The following is an 18,552-nucleotide window of genomic DNA, read 5'->3' as shown; positions in this document are numbered from 1 at the left end:
GTCTCTGGAATGGTGCTGGCCCAGCCCCAGCCACCCCCCTGCCCACCTGCCCATCCATCTGTCTATCTGCCTCAGGTGTCTGGGAATGCTGGTTAGAGGCTACCAGGGAGGGGGACTCCAGGGGCCGGCCCCCAGGAGCTGAGGTCTGAACAATACCTTGGAGTCAGAATATAAAAGTCAAGGGACTCAGGAGTGGGCTCGGGGGGTGGGGTGGGGGGGGTGGCCATCCCCCCTTCTTGCCCACCTCCCAAGAAGCAGGCTTGATGGTCAGAAAGAGGATCCTTGAGGCCAAGGGGGTTTCTCTGTGGGGGGTCTGTGCTAGGCTCAGCCACTGTCACAACTGTTGCTGAGGCGGCTGCTGCGGGCAGGGCACATGCAGCCGAGGAGTCAGAGTAGAGAAAGGGGCCGAGGGGCCTGAAGTGGCCCCTAGCGCCGGCTCCAAGCCATTCTGGTTCTCCTGGGTGCTGGGGCTGCCAGTGGTGGGCAGGGGTTGGGGGGGGCCCTCACCCCCAGTCTCCTCCTCCAGCTCCTCCTCCTCCTGGGCCTCCTCGGCCTCTGGCCCTGAGCTCCGTACCCTCTTTGGCTCTAGCTCCTCTCGGGCTGGGTCATCGCCCTCCCCACCCCGATCCACCTTCCGCCGTCGCCGCCTCTCCAATGCCCGGCCCCGTGCCCGGCTCCCATGGCGCTCTGCCTTCTCCAGCTGTGTATCAGACAGGCAGAAAGAGGTGTGGGCCAGTGGTCAGGCCTGGGATCCCTGCCTCCTTGGCCTGACCTCCTGGCCCTGTCCATGATCCCTGTCCTCACCTCTAGAAGTGTGCGGATCCGCTCCATGTCTGGAGGCTGCCCAGCCCGCAGTAGCTGCCAGATGCTGTGGTTCTCATCCAGGGTCACCTCAAGCAGGTCCCCTTCTAACATGAGCTCCTCCAGAGGGGCCCGGGTGGCCTCAGGCAGCTCTAACGCGGGGCCAGTCAACTGTGGCAACAGCGAGGACAGCAGCTCCAGGTCTGGTGGGTTGCGGGGACAGGCTGGGTTAGAGGCTGCTCCGGGTTGTACCCCCGCCCCCCCCCCCCGAGCCGAGGAGCACACGGGGCACTGGGGATATCCAATCAGCAGCCTACCCACACCTAGACCTACCTCTCTTACCTGAGCCCTCCCCCGGGGCTACCTTCTCAGGGCTGGTCACACTGTCTCCGTTCTCCAGCAAGCCCAGGACCTGCCAAAGAGAGCGAGAACGGATGGTGGTGACTGAAGAACCAGGCCCTATTCCCCACCGACCCCCGACTCGGCACGTTCTGCCTCCTGGAGGAGGAGAGCAGACAAAGGCTGCGGCAGGGAGCAGTCGGGGGATCTGGACAGAATGTAGAATGGGGCAGGGAGGCCGGGCTGAGAGAGAGGTCAGAAGTCAGAGAGCGGGGACAGGGCTGGAGCCTAAACGGGGGCGGGGGCTAGGCGACAGGAATGTGAGGGCCAGAGCTGGAGCGGGCAGCTCACCTTGGGCATATCCTTGCCACTGCCTTCTCTGAGAGGGTCAGAGGCAGGGGCTGAAGGGTAGGTAGGGGGTTCCTCAGGCTTGGGCTCAGCCTGCAGCCGCTGGCGAAGCTCAGCCAGCCGTCCCAACAGAGCAGTCACGTCCTCAGAGGCCAAAGCCTGCCTGGCGCGGCCTTGCCAGCTGATGGCCCTCTCTGTGAGACACTGCAGGGCCTCGCCCTCAGGCAGCCGCACGGGCAGTCTCTGCAGGGCCACCAGCAGTGCCAGGATGGTCTCCAGGCGCGGGCGCCGTGAGCGCATGCACAGCGGACACAAGAATTTGGTGTCCCACTCCCACCAGGCCAGCAGTGGGGGCGCGGTGGGACTAGGCCTCGGGGAGCTGAGGAGGCGGGGTACCGACACACATCGCCCATGGAACCAGTCCTGACACAGGTCACACTGCAGCGCTCCCACCCCAGCCGGCACCTGCCCACACACACAGACAGAAGGTCCAGAGGAAGCCGTGGCCGACGACGCCAGTGGACTGGGCTTGGCGGAGTTGGTGCGACGCAGCTGCAGGATACCCTCCTTCTCCTTCTGTTCCCCCTCCTTGAAGGCCACGATCTGGCATGCCCAGGACAGCGGGAGAGGACGTCAGCGGCCCGTCCGTCCCCTCCCTCCTCTGGCCCCATTAACACCCTACTCCCAAACCAGGAGAAGCGAGGCCCAGGGAGCAAGCGGTCCGCCCAGGGTGGCCCCGCTCAGACACTTATCAACGCCAGGCTCTCCTCTCACTGTGGGTCCTCGCTCCTTACCACAGAGCCTGGGTCCCTGAGGTCCTGTGCGGACAGTCCCAGCAGCTCCGTGTCAGATTTGTACAACCCCAGCTCCTTCTCCATCCACCGGCTGCGCTTAGTGCTATCCGAGCCGGCATCTGCACACGGGCAGAGCACCTAAGGCAGACAGACAGGGCGCGGATGAGTAGGCCTCCCCTCCCTCCCACTGCCAGGGCTCCCCAACCCCCCCAGTCTCCTGTGAGCCGCCTCGCAACAGCCGGGCCGGAGGCAGGAGAGGCTGGGGTGTCAGGGCCCAGGCCTCACCTCCAGCAGTGTGTAGCAAGAGTTCTTCTTGAGGAAGGTCTTGGAGGCCTTCTCCCTCCAGGAGTGCGCTGTCAGCACCTGCAGCTCTAGCTGTCTCAGCTCCTCCAACCCCACAGGTAGGTCCCGGCCCACAGCCACCAGGCCCTCTAAGTCATCCAAGCAGGGGTAGTGGTCGCCATTCTGGGGCAGAGGCGAGAGAGAGCTCAAGTCAACTTGCCAGCATCTACCGAGGTTACTATGTGCCCGGCCCTGAGCCGGGAAGAGGCACCAGACTTGCAGTCTTTGGGCAGAACCAAACAGGGATCATGCTAAGGGAAGTGCCCCCTACAACCCCCACAACCGCCGGCTCAGCCCGCAGGTAATCCGGTCAGTGCCCGTGACCATCGGACTCATCATTTTGTTGTGGCCTGCCTCTTCCACCCTCCCTGCCCCTACCCTCCTGACCCTTTCCGCAACCTCTCCACCCTCAGGCTGGCCTCCCATGGCTCGCTGCCAAGCACATTCTGCCTCCTCTCACTGGGCTGGACTGCTTCTCTAGCCAACCCAGCCTAACCCAATGTATGCCAGCTCTCCTGGCTGGACTGAAGATCTAGGGTGGAGGTTCAGGGGGCGACAGGGTCCTCACCTGAATCTCGTCCACGTCAGCTATCCAGGCCCGGGCCTTAGCAAGAGCCTCCTTGAGAGCCTGGATGTTGGGCAGGTGAACAGGGATGTTTTCTGCCTCGTGGATTATGGCCTCGAGCGTGGCTGGTGGATGCTTCTGCCTAAAGGTAGGGGGAAAAAAGAGGCCTCAGTCTAGAGTGATCTGCCTGACCGGCAGCCTGGCCTGCCCACCAGATACATCGGCAGGGGCCCCTGGAGCGGCCACTTGGGCCTACTTGCTAGCACTCTGCCTACAGGGGGCTGCCGGTCCTGCTCGCTCCAGACCGCATGCCCCCACCCAACTTCCGCCGTGGCCTCTGCGCCTCGGCTTGTCTGCCTGTCAGCCTGCTCGCACGGCCGGAACAAGTGGCGGGGCTCCCCTGGTGCCGCAGTCTGTCAGGGGGCCCTGCGGGGCTTTGCCCGGCACCTGTCCGCCCGTTAGTGCGTGTGCCCACGTCAGCCAGTGGGGCTAGTCCTCTATCCATGTCTGTATCTGTCCATCTCTGCTTCCCCGTAAGCCTAGCTCTGTCTCTATGTGTACATGTAGTTTAAAAAAAAAAAAAGAAAGAAAGAAAGATAAGCTAGGGAACAAAAAAAAGGAAGAAAGTCAATACACCAGCACTGGAGTCTGGTACCCAAGGCCACCCATGGGAATCACCCCATCCGCTTTCCCACTAAACCTTGAAGGTCGGGGCGGGGGAGGGGGGGGTTGGGGGGCGGCTGGACCTACCTGGCCTCCAGGCAGAGGTGGGCTTTCTCCTCCCAGCGTTCGGCAATGGTGAGCAGCTCCTGCAGCTCAGCCCGGGCCTTATCGACAGCAGGGCTAGGGGCTACACTAGCACCCGCGACCAACAGTCCCCGCATGACAGCCAGGGTGCCCCTTCGGGCTGAGGGGGCCAGCGTGCGCTTCACCTCATCCAGCCATCGTGCCTGTTCCACCTGCCGCTGGAGCTGCTGGGCTTCAGGCACCTCCACCCCCAGCTGCTGCCCCCTCTCCAACAGGGACTGCAGTAGCCCTGGACTGGAGGGCAGTGAGGCCAGGGCCTCACGGGCCTCAGCCTGGTAGGCCTCCACCTGTTCCAGAATACCCTACCAGGATACAGAAGAAGAACGAACTCCTCAGCTGGACCCACTTGGAGGTCCCACCACCAAATACTTTTGCCCCACCTACCTTCTTACCCGCCAGTATTTGGGAAGAGAGCCTAACATGGGCTGAGCTCTCCTCCTCTGCCATGCCCTAAGGTTCCCTGCCCGCTAAAATACCCTGGGGAATTTGTTAAAACACAGATTCCTGGGCCCCACCCTTAGAGAGTCTTAATAGGGTTTGGTCAGGAGTCTATGCTCTGTTTTAGTCCCCAGAGGATTCTGATGTACAGCACCAGGAGACCCTCTGCCCTAAAAACACTCTGCTATGCTTGGCCTCCTCACAAACCCCTATGCTTCCACTGGTGTCCACTGCCCTCTTCGTCCCACCTCTCCTCTCCCTTCCTGAACTTGACTCAGCTTTCCAGGCCCACAAACATCCTTGTTCCTTTCTCCTCATCCACCTCCACCAGGACACCTTCTCTTGACTCTGCATCCTGTACTTACACCCCTGCCACCTGCCCCTTTGCCTCCCAGCTCCTGTTACTCTAACAGGCGCATCCTGTCTTGCCCAAACGTTTGACGCTTTTTAAGGAAGCCAAGAGTGGCCTGCTGCTCAGGTCTCCCAATCCCCCTGAACCCTCATCAGCACTCCAAGTGCACTCTTCCTCACCTTGACATCCCCAATCTGGTGCATGGCACAAGGCAGGTTGTTCATCTGGTCCAGAAAGGCCCGGAGCTCAGCCAGGGTCATCTGTAGACCAGCCACCCTGTGGGGGCTATGGAGTTTCACATGTGGGGTTTCAGGTCCAAACCCAGTCCCCTCCCTCCATCTCTGTGCTCAGATCCAATGCCTTTCCTCACACCTGCCCACCTTGATCTCTCCTACTCCACAGTGCCCCCAACTGTCCAGATTAGAGGAGGTGGGTTTAATATATCAGCACATTCATATGATGAGAGCAAATGAGAAGGGGGGAATATAGGATATATGGCTGGGGGGGGGTAGTTTAGAAATTAAATGATGGTAACAGAAGCTGGACTTTTCAACTCATCCTCTACCGTGAATTCTCTGATCAGGCTGATGCTTCTTTTCTTGTCCCTAAACCTTCCACAACTCCTCCTTGCCCACAAAATCCCTAAGCCTGCCGGAAATCTCCAGGTACTGATAAAAAGGACCATTTCTAGCTTTCTTAGCACTCTTCTCCATTCTAGTTGCCTGATCTCCTTGCCCTCCCAACACCTCTTAGGCCACCCCACACGGCAGTGCTTGTCATCTGCCCAGTGGCGCTCAGAGTCCACTCCTCCTAGGTGCCAGCTCCTCAGCAGGCAGAATCTGAGCCCGCCACCTCCCACTGCCATACCCAGCTTCCTGGCCGCTGACGAGTCCCAGAGCCCGGGACACGCAAGCCTCCGCCTCGCTCAGGCAGTTCTTCAGTCGCTGCAGCAGCTCACTGTTTGGGAACCTCCGCTCACGGGCCTCAGACTCTAGCGCCCTCAGCTCTTCAAGGCCTGGAGAGAGAATGAAAGCAGCAAGGAGTAGGCAGTACTGAGTAAAGGCAGAGGAAGGGGGTGGGAGTGGGGTCCAGAAGAAAAGGGAAGAGAACTTGCCTGTGGAGTCCCTCCGTCCCCCCATCACTCACTGCGCTTCCGCCCATCCTCCACCTCCAGGGCCACTCGAACTTTGTTGGCCCAGGTGTCAAAGGACTCGGCCCGAACCTTCAGTTTATGCAGCATGGCAGGGAGCTCATCCAAGGTGTATCGATACCTGGAGGAAGATGGCAGGGAAGCACACATCTGGCCCAGCTCTGCAGCCCCCTCCTCAGCCTGCTTCCTTCAGTAGGCCCCCTGCTTACCGCAGGTACTGCCGGCTACTGGAGCACTTGCAGAGGTCATTGATGTGGGAAAGGCAGACAAGGCCGTCTGGGCAGTCATAGCAGGCCAGGGCTGATAGGAAGCACGTGGTCTTGCACTTGATGCACTGGCGCTCATCATCTGGGAGCAGCTCAAAAGCCTCTCGCTCAGCTTCCGTGATGCCCTGGGGGCATTCAACCCACGCGCGTTATATAGAACCAGAACAGGGCTGCAGATAGGCCCCTATCTCTGCCACAACTGAGCCCCACGTTAGACTCCAATCTGTGCTGAGAGTTCTAGAGAGCAAACCCCACAGAACATACTGCCTCTGTGAAGTTCAAGCTCTCCACACTGGGGAAATAGGATGAACCAGGGCAAGATCAGTGTGGGCTGAGAGGAAAAAAAAAATCAGGTGAGAATCAGATCACCAGAAAGGGCCTTTAGGGTGAGAGGAGGTGAGGAAAGTGGTGGGCCAAGGCGCCAGAGAGGTGGCACTGTGTGGGAATGGCCAAGGGAAAGGTTGAGAACAAGGGGAACGAGGCTGGCTTCGAGTCACTCAGCGCCTGTGTTCCAGGCGCCGTGCCGGCAGCCTGGCAGGCAGGACACACTGCAAAGCACATATAGAACTCACAGAAACAAAACTCTGTGCTTGTGTCCAGTGTTTAAAGATACAATTTTTTTTTTTTCAACAACATGGCTTCCAAACCTATGCCAATGACTTCATCTGTTACTCAGATGAAGAAAAAGCATTCTGTTCCAAAAATGGAGAAAAGCCAGTTATGCTGAAGTAACTGAAAGACAGTATGACGCTATGCATTATGGCCAATTTTAGGGATTTTTAAAGGGAAATTCTGACTAACAGTTTTTGTTCTATATTGACTGTAACATCTAACCTCTGCATCAGATAGGAGTCTGCTGTACATTACAAATCCCGCTCTGCCACTTATTTAACTAGTTGTGTGGTATGGAGTAAATAATTTACACCTCTCTGGGTTTGTTTCCCCATCTTATAAAATGGGAGATAATGGCACCATCTTCATTGTGTTGTCATGAAGATTAAAAAGGTACAGCAACTAAGGACTTAAAAAAGTATCAGAACATTTAGAATAAGTGGAACCACAAAAGACCCCTAACAGCCAAAACAATCTTGACAAGGAAGAACAAAGCTGGAGGCATCATACTTCCTGATTTCAAACTATACTACAAAGCTATAGTAATTAAAACAGTATGGTACTTGCATAAAAACAGACACACAGAGCAGTGGAACAGAATTAAGCCCAGAAATAAACCCTTGCATATACAGTCAACTAACATTTGGTAAGAGAGCCAAAAATACTCAACAGGTAAAGGATAGTCTCTTCAATTAGTGGCACTGAGAAAACTGAGTAACCATGAGCAGAAGAACAAATCTGGGTCCTTATAAACTCACGAAAATTAACTTGAAATTGATTAAAGACTTAAACATGACACCTAAAACCACAAAGCTCCCAGAAGAAAACATAGTGATAAAGTTCCTTGACATTGGTTGGCAATGACTTCTTGGATAGGACACCTAAAGCACAAGCAACAAAAGCAAAAATAAATAAGTGGGACTACATTTAGCTATAAAGAAAGCATCTGTGCAGCAAAAGAAATCATCAACAAAATGAAAGGAAACCTACGGAATGAGAGAAAGTATCGGTACACCATCTATTTGATAAAGGGCTAACATCCAAAACATACAAGGAACTCATCCAACATCAATAGCAAAAAAAACCCCCTACTAACAATCTGATCAAAAATAGGCAGAGAACCCGAACAGACATTTTCCAGAGAGATACAAATGGCCAAGAGGTACACGAAAAGATGCTCAACGTGACGATCATCATCATCAGGGAAATGCAAATCAAAATATCACCTTACACCTGTCAGAATGGCTATTACCAAAAAGACAAGAGATAGTAAGTGTTAGCAAGGGATGTGAGCAAAGGGAACCCTCATGCACTGTTGGTGGGAATGTAAATTGATTCAGCTACCTGGAAAACAGTATGGAGGTACCTCAAAAAATTCAAAACAGAACTACCCTATGATTTAGCAATCTCACTTCTGGATATATATCCAAAGGAAATGAAATCAGAATCTCAAAGAGATATCTGCACTCCCATGATCACTGCAGCATTATTCACAATAGCCAAGATACAGAAACAACCTAAGAGTCCATCAGTGGATGAACAGATCAAGAAGACATGGTATTTACATACAAGACTATTATCCAGCCACAAGAAAGAAGGAAATACTGCCAATTATAACAACATAGATGGACCCTGAGGGCATTATACTAAGTCAAGTAAGTCAAACACAGAAAGACAAAATACTATAGAATGTCACTTATACGTGGAATCGAAAAAAGCCAAACTTATAGAAACAAGAGTAGAATGATGGTTTGCAAGGGCTGGGGAGTGGGGGAAATGGGGAGATGTTGGTCAAGGGCACACACCAGTTAGAAGTTTGGGGGACCCAACAAATACTTACTATTATTAGCTCTAATTTGCAGATTAAGGATACCTATTTCACAGGCCTATCCCATTTTACTAAGGAGGAAACTAAGTCTCAGAGAGAGGGTCTGTAACCTGCCCAAAGTAAGAATCTGGCGACAGTATATTTTGACTCTAAAGCCAGAGAATGCTCTAAGTTCAGATGCAGTCCCTAGGTATTTTAGGATCATAGATTCCGCTGAGACCTGGATGCGAGCTAGGAGCCCTCTCCCCATAAAAGTACTCAAACACACACACACACACACACACACACACACACACACACACACACATAATCTTCTACAGATTTTTAAGACTGGGGGGTCCAGAACCCTTCTCTAAGGTAAGAGCCAAGTATAAAGAATTCTCAATGTCTGGATGAGAGTACCTAGTCTCCCACCTTGCTTCGACTCCTTCTTACAGTCTGGAACAACCCCAGGTTCATCATTTAATAATAGCACTCAAGAGAGAGAAAATGATGCCTGGGAAAGCCCAGGGGCTTACCAACTAACACCACAAACTTCCAACATTACCACAGCTGAAATTCTCCTTATAGTCCATGCTCACGGGCAAGTTATAAATGAGCTTTAACATAAGAAAGTATTACCCTAAATGGGCAGCAAGGGGTCACTCAGGACCAGCATTCCTTTGTAATACTAAAGAGGACTCTCACTAAGTCACTTCCTAACTGGGCAAGTGTGGAGCTTTAAGAAGGCAGTTGAACTACATGAGCAGCAGTCCCACTCACCTACAAACACAACTGACCACCTGCTTATGAGAGATCTATTAGAGGACTGCTTTAAAAAAAAATAAAGGAGGACCACCTTGTATTTGGTAGTAGCACTCTAGTTTGAGCTACTGAATCATCTGAATGTAATAAAATGGCATTTCCTAAGAAATGTTCCATATTTCAATCATTTTCTTCATGCATTACTATTACCAATAACAGCAGCTATTACAATGCAAGTGCAATTAACAGATGCTTTGACATAAATCACCTTCCTCAAGCAATTACAATTCCCTTGCAAGTTCGGTATTTATTCCCATTTTACAGAGTGGGGAAGTGAGACTATCAGAGGTTAAATAACCTGAAAAGGTCACCCAGCTAAATCAGCAGTTGAGGTTTCACATGCCAGCCTGTCCTGTTGGGTTATTTAAATAATGACGAATAGCAGTGACACCAGCACTTGCTACGGGTCAGTTACTTAATAAACATAATCTTTAATCTATTCAACTATCCCAAAAGATAAACATCATAATCCCCATTTTTCAGAGACGGATACTGACAGTGAAGTAAATTAACTTGCTCACAGTTGTTGATAAATGGCAGAGCAGACAATGGAATGTGATTTCCTTCCTTTTTTTAAGATTTTATTTATTTATTTGAGAGAGAGAGAGAGAGAGAGCGCAAGCTAGAAAGAGCACAAGCAGGAGGGAGGGGCAGAGGGAGAGAGACAAGCACACTCTCTGCTGAGCAGGGAGCCCGATGCGGAACTCGATCCCAGGACCCTGAGATCATGACCTGAGCCGAAGGCAGACGCTTAACTGACTGAGCCACCCATGCGCACAGGAATGTGATTTCCAATCCAGATGGATCTAGTTCTTTTTACTATACCCCAAGAATAGAAGCTACACCTACTTCTTCCTTGCCCCACTTCTGCCAGGATAGCGTGCCCAATTCAGGGCCCTCTCCCCTCCACCCTACCTTCTCAAGCAGGGCCTTTCGCAGACGCCGTTCCTCCTGCACCATGATGAACATCTCCTTATGCACAGCTGCTGCCAGGTTCAGGTCCAGCTTCTCTGGGCAGGCAGCCATCTTACAGATGAGCTCCTCATGGGAGAAGACGCAGTATCTTCGGAGCCGGCGGTAGTGCTCAATGCACTGGCGCCCAGCCGGCAACTGTGGACAGATTCAAGGCTGAGCGTGGCCAAGTCTGAAGGCCGTGGTGCCTCAGCTTCCCCACAACCCTCCTGCTTCTCCCTGCCAGCCCACCACACTCCAGACTCACCCAGTCAGCAGTGCAAAAGTTGACAGCCTCTGCAAAGTTGTAGCCTTGGTTGAAGCCACTGTGGTAAGCACGAGGGAAGGTAATGACGAATTCTCCTGCACACTGGTTTGTGCGGACAACCTGAGGAAGAAAAAGGCCAAGGTCACTGAGACAGGTTTTCCAGGGTCGGGAGAAACTTGATTTAAGAGCAGGATCCAGGGCGCCTGGGTGGCTCAGTCGTTAAGCGTCTGCCTTCGGCTCAGGTCATGATCCCAGGGTCCTGGGATTGAGCCCCACATCGGGCTCCCTGCTCCGTGGGAAGCCTGCTTCTCCCTCTCCCATTCCCCCCGCTTGTGTTCCCTCTCTCGCTGTGTCTCTCTCTGTCAAATAAATAAAATCTTAAAAAAAAAAAAAAAAAAAAGCAGGATCCTTAAGGAGACAAAGGAGAGCCTGAAGGAACAATGTGACAATAGACTCTCAGATCCTCCAATTCTAAAAGGAAGGACCATTGGCCTCGGCTCTCAAAGTTGAGATTTATGTTAGCAGCAATAGGAAGATCTGCGTCAAAAGTAGGCAATGTACATACCAAAATATCTCAACTTTCCTACTAATTTTTATAAAAATTTAAAATACCACTTTTCATTAAGCTGGCAATGGCTTTTTCATTAATAATTACTTTTATCAGTCACATAGGCAGTTCCAAGAGCCAAATGGTCTATAAGATTTGTTTTAAAGTTAGCAGGCCCTGCCATTCTCCACTTCTCAGAGCCAATCACTTTCACCTCTTCTGATTATTTTGGCATTTACCTTAACAACCTTAAATAACATGCCTCTAGACTTTAAAGATAGCCTCCTATTATTTCTCAGTTTGCTTAGTTTTCTGCACATGTCTCAGTAATTCAATCCCAACCTTTAAGACAAGTGTCCAACCCTCCTCTTGCCTATCAGTTTTCACCTTTCTGTAGCAGAGCCCTATGATCTGTTCCAACTCGAGCCAGCTGTCATCCTCCCCGGACTGTCCCTCTCCCATGATGATCTCTCCTGTTCCCTAGATCCCAGGTCTTCCTCTTTCTTGGTATTTACTCTTTGGCTATACTTGAGCACACCCTCCAATAGCTTCCCAGGAAGTGGTGTGAAGAACTTTTTTTTTAAAAAAATGTCTCTATTCTACTCTTGTACTTCATAATTTGACCATACAGAATTCTAAATTGAAAACCATTTTGAAGGCATGGCTCTAATCTTCTAGATTCTAGTGTTGCTTTTGCAAAGTGTTAAGCCACTCTGGTTTCTAATGCTTTGAATTAAACCTGTTTTCTCTCAGGAAGCTTGTAGGATTTTTCTGATCCCAGTGTTTGATATAAAAATTCACCAGATATACCTTGGTGTGCATCTATTTTCATTCATGTACCGGGTAGGCCCTTTGATTCTGAAAACTCAGCCTTTTGGTTCAGGGAAATTTTCTTGAATGATTTCATCAATGATTTGATTCTTTGTTTTCATCTATTCTCTCTTTTCAAAACTCATTATTTGAATATTGAACCTCCTGAACAAAATCTCTTCTTTCAACTTTACCATTTCCCATCTTTATTTTTTATTCTATTTTCTGAGAGTTCCTTAACTATTGATCTTCTAAACTTTTTTCTTCCCCTTTTACTATCACAGTTTTAATTTCCAAGAGCTCTTTTTTGTTTTCAGGGTGTTTTCAAATAGTATCCTGTTCTTATTTCAGTTTGTGCTATATGCTTATCTCTGAAGATCTTCATGAGGTTTCTTTCCCTTTTTGAAGTTTACTTCTCTGCCTGCCTAACCTGTTTATCCAAGTTGTTTTGTTTGGTTGGTTCTATTTTCTAGAGTTTCCTCAGCTGTCTGTTAATCTGTGACTGTCAACTTTAAGAGTAAGAAATGGAAAAGCTGAATGGAAGTTCTGAGTATATAGATGAAGTCTGTCAACTGTGAGCTTCACTGCAGGGTGATCTGGAAGCGCCATTCAGTTTGGGAAACTCTAGGTCTTTCTTTTCGGGCCACTCAGAGTCTCCAGAGAAAACGCTCCCATTTTTTTGCCTGGAGGAAAAAGATCTGTCTGCCAGTGTTCTAAGAGCCAAGTGGAAGAAGACAGCTGGGAACCTCAGCATCCACTATGGACACAATGATGAATCCTACTATCTTCACTATACCTCCACCCTCAACTGTATCTAGAAGACCTCAGTCCAGAGATCTTTTATTTTTACCTCTTCAGAAGTAAAGTCTTTTGCTTTAGTGACGGAGGGTCACATTTCCAGCTGCCCAGTGTGGAAGGGGACCTCACAGCTTCCTATATAGACATGAACCAATCCCTATTTTCACCTCACTCATCTTTCTTCCGAGAATGCCTGGTGTCACTGACTACGGAACCTCTGGGGGAATTCTGAGGTATCAATCAGATTGGTTGGTTCTCAGATGTCTCAATACTGGCCTAAGATTCAGTTTTCTCATCCATTTTCTGGTTTCAAGAATTTTATCATTGTATCCTCTCTTGTAAAAACCTTAAAAAAAAAAAACAAACCTTTGTGCCATTTGAGTGGTTTCAGTAAGGAATGGAAGCAGCCATGTGTTATGTTTAATTTGCCATCTATAGGAGAAGTCTCACAAAGGTTTTTAGGATGAACATTCAATGCTGATGAACAGAGTGAAATAGGTGCAGTGCTGATAATAGGACCAGTAACTTCTACTCTCTGGAAAACCAAATTGCTAATATAGATCAAGAACCTAAAATGTTTATATCCTTCAACCCAACAATTCTTCTGTAAGGATTCTAGATTACTATGGAGAGAATTAACATCCTCACAATATTGAATCTGCCCATTCATGAATACATCTCCACATTTATTCAGGTCATACATCAGCTCCCACCTCCAATACATTTTCTTCTCAAATCTATCCCTACTTAGGGGCAACATCAGTATTTCTTGCCTGGATTACTGCACTGGCCCCCATTACCAAGCACTAGAATGATCTTCCAAAAAACGCAAATCTGACCGGCAAAGCCATGGCCGAGAACCCCTTACTTGAAACCCCATGTCCACATGATGAAGCCACGCTCCAACAGGCAAACTCTTATCTTCCTTCAAGGATCACCACTTCTACAAATGCTTTACTGACCACCCCCCCCCAATGACCCAGTCTGCTGTCCTTTTGAAGCACCTCTAACATTTACTCACCTCTATTCTCCACTCAACTGCACATACCCAAAGGCAGGGACCGGTTTATTTGTCTTCAAGGTGTTGGCCAAAGGCCCGTACACAGAGGGAGTTCTAGCCAGTACTTGCTGAATGATCTAGACCCAGCCTTAATTTTATAGATGTGAAAACTGAGTTCCAGAGAAGCGTCAAGTAGCAGGGCCAGAAACAGAACTTAAGGCTCCTGACTCTTCATCTCAACCTGCACCCTCACTTTGGCCATGTCCCTTTACCATTTCCTATGTAGTTATCTAAAAAGGCTCTCCTCACATTCTGCAGTCATTAAAAATGACCCAAATGTTCATCGAGTGGTGAATGGATAAATAAAATGTGGTACTTCCATAAAATGTAGTATTCCACCATAAATTTAGGAATGAAGTTCTGACACATGCTACAACATGGATGAACCTCGAAAACATTATGCGAACTGAAAGAAGCCAGATGCAAAAGACCACATATTATTGCATGTATGTGAACTGTCTAGAAAAGGGAAATCTCTAGAGACAGAAGGCAGATGACTGGTTGCCTGGAACTCGGGGTTGGAATGGAGACTGACTACAAAAGGGCACGAAGGATCTTTTTGGGGTGACAAATGTTCTAAAACTGGATTGTGGTGATGGTAGCACAACTCTGTAAATTCACTGAACTGTGTGTACTTAAAATGGGTGACTTTTATGGTATGTAAATTATACTGCAATAAAGTTGTGGGGTTTTTTTGTTTGTTTTAAAAGATGGTTATAAGCAATTCATAGTAAGGAAGCAAAAATCATTCTAGACCAGCACTGTCCAACAGAAATATAATGCCAGCCACATATATACTTTTAAATTCTCTAGTAGCCACATTAAAAAAGTAAAAAGAAACAGGTGAAACTAACTTCAATGTATTTTATTTAATATATCCACAGTATCACCATTTCAATGTGTATGTGGCATACAAAAGTATTATTAGTGAGGTATTTTCACACTAAGCCTTGACATCCAACATGTGTTTTATACTTTCAGAACATTTCAGATGAGATTAGCCGTGTTTCAGGTGCTCAGCAGCCACATGTAGCTAGTGGCTACCAAACTGGACAGTGCCGTTCTAGACCATTTAAACTTAAAAAGAGATTATAAAATCCATACACTGATTATTCTTATGTCAAAATTTATGTAGAAAAATAACAGAAACATAACAAAGTGTGGAGGAAATAGAGATGACCACTCTAAATTTCCATTTTCTGGAAAGGGGGCAGGTTTCTTTTATAATGAAGATAATACTTACGCTACATAGCTATAAAAAGAAATGGCCGCCTTCCACCAAAGGGGAAGGGGGGAGGGGGTGGGCTAAAGATAGCTCCTTGGGGAGCTTCAGCTGGCACAACTGCAGCCTGCCAGCATGAGAATATGAAAATCAGATGCCTTGGATTGAGGGGATACTGCCAAGTCCAGAAAGCCTGGAGATGCTGGGAACCACCTACAGGAGGGGCAGGGCTGGGGGGTGAGGGGAGGGCGGGGGGGAAGCAGCAACTGGCCAGAGAAGCTGGTGAGCCATGAGCAGGACAAATGCTGTGGAGCTGGAAGCAAAGAGCACATGTTTAAAAATCTGTATTAAAGTTTTCTTAAAAAGAGGTAAGAGTTAAACAGCTATATATCTTATCTATCGAAATCCTTAAAGATCCTCTTCCACTCTTACCAATTTTTCTTGACACTGTACGCAAGGACCAATGCTGTGCTATGGGTGAGGAAGAAAGGAGTGTGAGGAAAAGTCAGACCCAACGCCTACTTAGGAAGAGCAGAAGTGGAAGGGCCCTCGATCACCTCTACCTCTCGAGTCCAATAGTTCTTAAAAGGAGTGAGGCAGTGAGAGAAAAGGATACCCCACCCGTCCCACCACCTTGAGTGGAGAAAGGCTGCCTGAACTGTTGTGGGATATACTTCCTCTAATTCCCTAGATCCCTCAATGCTTAGTTAAGTATCACTAAGTATCACTAAAGTATACAATAAAAAATATTACAAGGTATGTAGTGTATCAAAACAAGCTGAAGGCAAGAAGAAATTTGAGTGAGAACCACTGGCCTAGTCCAAAGCCCTACTGTACAGATGAGTGGGGATCTCAAGGAGACATTAATTCAGTATGCAGTGACTGCCTACCATGTCCTATGCATTAGACCAAGTGGCAGGGCAGCCAAGGTCGTGGTGGTGGGGAGCACCGGGGGGAGGTTGAAGGAAGTGGGAAGGAGGAGTAGCACAGAATAAGACTTAAACACAGGTGGAGGATGTACTAATTACTGTTCGTACAGAAGTGCTGATCAGGCTGTCTTAAGAGCCACATCAGAAAACCGGCTGATGCTAATGCTAGAAATTCCCTTATAGGCAAGCCAGACTGTATAAGCAGCAAAACATTTTATGGAGTGGGAGAGGAGTCCACAGAGGAGGAGGACAGGTTCAGTCTAGGACTCTGGGTTTAACTTTTTTTATTTTAAATGTTGATAGACATTAGCACTTCTTTAAGAAGAGGTTATGTACCACCCCCCAGCTTGAGATATGACATAAAATCGTTTAAGTTTAAAGTGTACAACATGTTGACTTGATACACTTACATGTTGCAAAAAAAATTACTACCGTAGAACTTACGACCTATTACATAATTTAAAAAAAACACCCATTGCTCCCAGAAGGGCTACTATATAGAACATGTCAGAGACGGCTAGTAACCCCCCAATATTCATTCTCACCCTCTTTCACAACAATATGAATTTGTAACTGGGACATGACCATCCAGAGTAAGAATCACATTTTCCAGTCTTCCTTGCAGCTAGATGTGGCAATGTGACTAAATTGTGACTAACAGGAGATGAATGGAAATGATGTGCGTCTTTAGGAATAAGGAGACTTGTCTTGCCCTGTCCTCCCACTTCGCTCTTCCACTGGCTAGAATACAGACATGAAAAGAAGCCATCCTGAGGTGCTGCCCTCAAACACATGGCCCAGAGGGCTCACCATCACATTGCTTATCTAACTACTATGATGTGAGGTCTCTATTAGAGTTGTCAAATTAAGATAGAAGAAGAATGAGAAAGAGGCAGGGGTAGATTCCAGATGATGACCACCACCACAGCCACCACAACCACGACCACAACCACCACGAAGGACACGCTACATCATTTCTACCCCTTGGTCCTGTTTCCTGAGCACTCACCGGCACACCATGGGACATGAGGGTGTTGGGATTCATTAGGGTGACAAGTTGGTGCAGGAGGTCAGGCTGGCTATCAAAGAGCTCAGGTGTCAGCTTCTTCATCACCTCTTCCAAATGTTCTGCCGCAAGGGAGGGTACCCCATACCAGGTCTTCGGCTCACCCCTGGCCACGTGGAAAGGGGACACACAGAGTGGTCACACACGTGGTCCCGAGGGAGCCTACCCTGCCTCCCTGGCTTCCCAGGACCCCCACTCACCAATGGAGGTAGTTAATGGAGTAACTCCAGTGATCCTCAATATGCCAGCAAAAGGCTGAGAAGACCATGCCCACATAGAGCCAGGGCACCTTCATGCCGGAAATATCCGCATTGATGTGGCACAGCACGGACTGCTCCAGGACTGGCATCACATTCAGGTTCCAGCCGCTGGTGGCGTACTCCTGTCAGGTTGGGTATTGGTGGAAAGGGGATGAGGCTTATGCTAAGGAGCTGAGCTCTTTAGCCCAGGGAACCTTAATTTTGAGGTCACAGACCTCTTTGACACATCTGAGAAATATTATAGATGTTCTCCACCTCCTACCTGCCAAATGCACACACACAAAATTTCAATTCCCTTCAATTTAGGGAGTTTTACAGATATACTCACTCACCAAAATACCTGCAAGCTAAAAGCCCCCACTCTGGACCAAAATGCTCCCTTCTCTGGAGGTAGGCCTGGGCCCTCATTTTTTCCCACATATACCAGTCCCTGAACACTTCTTATGAATGAGCCAGGCACCCTTCCAAGTATTTCATACACCTTCTCATTTAATTCTTACAACAAATTTGTAAGGTAGATACGATCCCCATCCTACAAAGAAATAGCCAATCTCATGCTTAGAGATGCCATGCCAGATACCGGGCTGTGTTCTTTACGTATACCATCTTATCTAAATCGCACAGCAGCTGTGGGAAGCGGGCATAATTACCCCCACCCAACAGAGATACTAAATGACTTGCCAAAGCACACACAGCTGACATATAACCATGAATCATCCACTCACCTCCTCCTCGGGGGTTAGGTGCCGCTTACTGTCACTGACAGGGAAACCGCTGCCAAATTCTTTGGAATGGATGTCAGCCCCATACTCAACAGTCACATCTTCCTCAATGCTGTTCACCAGCCGCCAGAACTCCTTCTCCACGAGTTCTGTAGGCACCATCTGGGGAACAGGGGTAGCAGATGACCGTGGCCCATCACATCCTGGCCCCAGTGACTCAAAAGAGCTAAGCCCATCAGGCACCAACACCTATGACGCTAGCCCTGATGCTACCCCAGCCCTCCATCACCTACGTGCACGGGCATGTTGAAGTAATCGGCTTTAAAGGAGTCAGCCATCTCGCCAAAGCTCTGCAGAGTGTACTCCCGGGTAGCCTGCTCAAAGCCAAAGGCTTCAGGGGGGCGCTTACACTCCTGAAACCCAAAGGAGAACATGTCACCAAGACAAAGGGCACAGAGGTGGAGTATCCTCAA

The 18,552-nt window shown here is 49.2% G+C and overlaps 1 protein-coding gene across 7 annotated transcripts in view; it reads right to left on the bottom strand.

Moving 5' to 3' along the window:
* Positions 1 to 18,552, bottom strand: part of KDM5C (lysine demethylase 5C) — a 32,308-nt gene that overhangs the window by 1,457 nt on the left and 12,299 nt on the right. For 3 of the 7 annotated variants that reach the window (XM_081808829.1, XM_081808824.1, XM_081808823.1), the window contains 18 exons: positions 18,373 to 18,492; positions 18,083 to 18,241; positions 17,298 to 17,479; positions 17,041 to 17,203; positions 10,666 to 10,785; positions 10,362 to 10,556; positions 6,146 to 6,327; positions 5,933 to 6,057; positions 5,654 to 5,801; positions 4,966 to 5,071; positions 3,940 to 4,298; positions 3,193 to 3,331; positions 2,568 to 2,747; positions 2,283 to 2,420; positions 1,492 to 2,091; positions 1,135 to 1,213; positions 805 to 1,004; positions 170 to 700 (listed from right to left, as the gene is read on the bottom strand). In XM_081808829.1, the coding sequence (XP_081664955.1) occupies positions 335 to 700; positions 805 to 1,004; positions 1,135 to 1,213; positions 1,492 to 2,091; positions 2,283 to 2,420; positions 2,568 to 2,747; positions 3,193 to 3,331; positions 3,940 to 4,298; positions 4,966 to 5,071; positions 5,654 to 5,801; positions 5,933 to 6,057; positions 6,146 to 6,327; positions 10,362 to 10,556; positions 10,666 to 10,785; positions 17,041 to 17,203; positions 17,298 to 17,479; positions 18,083 to 18,241; positions 18,373 to 18,492 (3,561 nt within the window). In that variant the 3' untranslated portion in view covers positions 170 to 334. Of the gene's footprint in view, positions 1 to 169; positions 701 to 804; positions 1,005 to 1,134; positions 1,214 to 1,491; positions 2,092 to 2,282; positions 2,421 to 2,567; positions 2,748 to 3,192; positions 3,332 to 3,939; positions 4,299 to 4,965; positions 5,072 to 5,653; positions 5,802 to 5,932; positions 6,058 to 6,145; positions 6,328 to 10,361; positions 10,557 to 10,665; positions 10,786 to 17,040; positions 17,204 to 17,297; positions 17,480 to 18,082; positions 18,242 to 18,372; positions 18,493 to 18,552 lie in introns of those variants that run through there. The other 4 variants (XM_081808826.1, XM_081808825.1, XM_081808827.1 and 1 more) reach the window with 3 other exon arrangements.

The sequence above is a fragment of the Leptonychotes weddellii genome, chromosome X (assembly GCF_054177405.1).
Source record: "Leptonychotes weddellii isolate Sample4059 chromosome X, ASM5417740v2, whole genome shotgun sequence".
Taxonomy (NCBI): Eukaryota; Metazoa; Chordata; class Mammalia; order Carnivora; family Phocidae; genus Leptonychotes; species Leptonychotes weddellii.
Note: the sequence above shows the minus strand (reverse complement) of the source record. Positions and strands in the feature narration are given on the sequence as shown.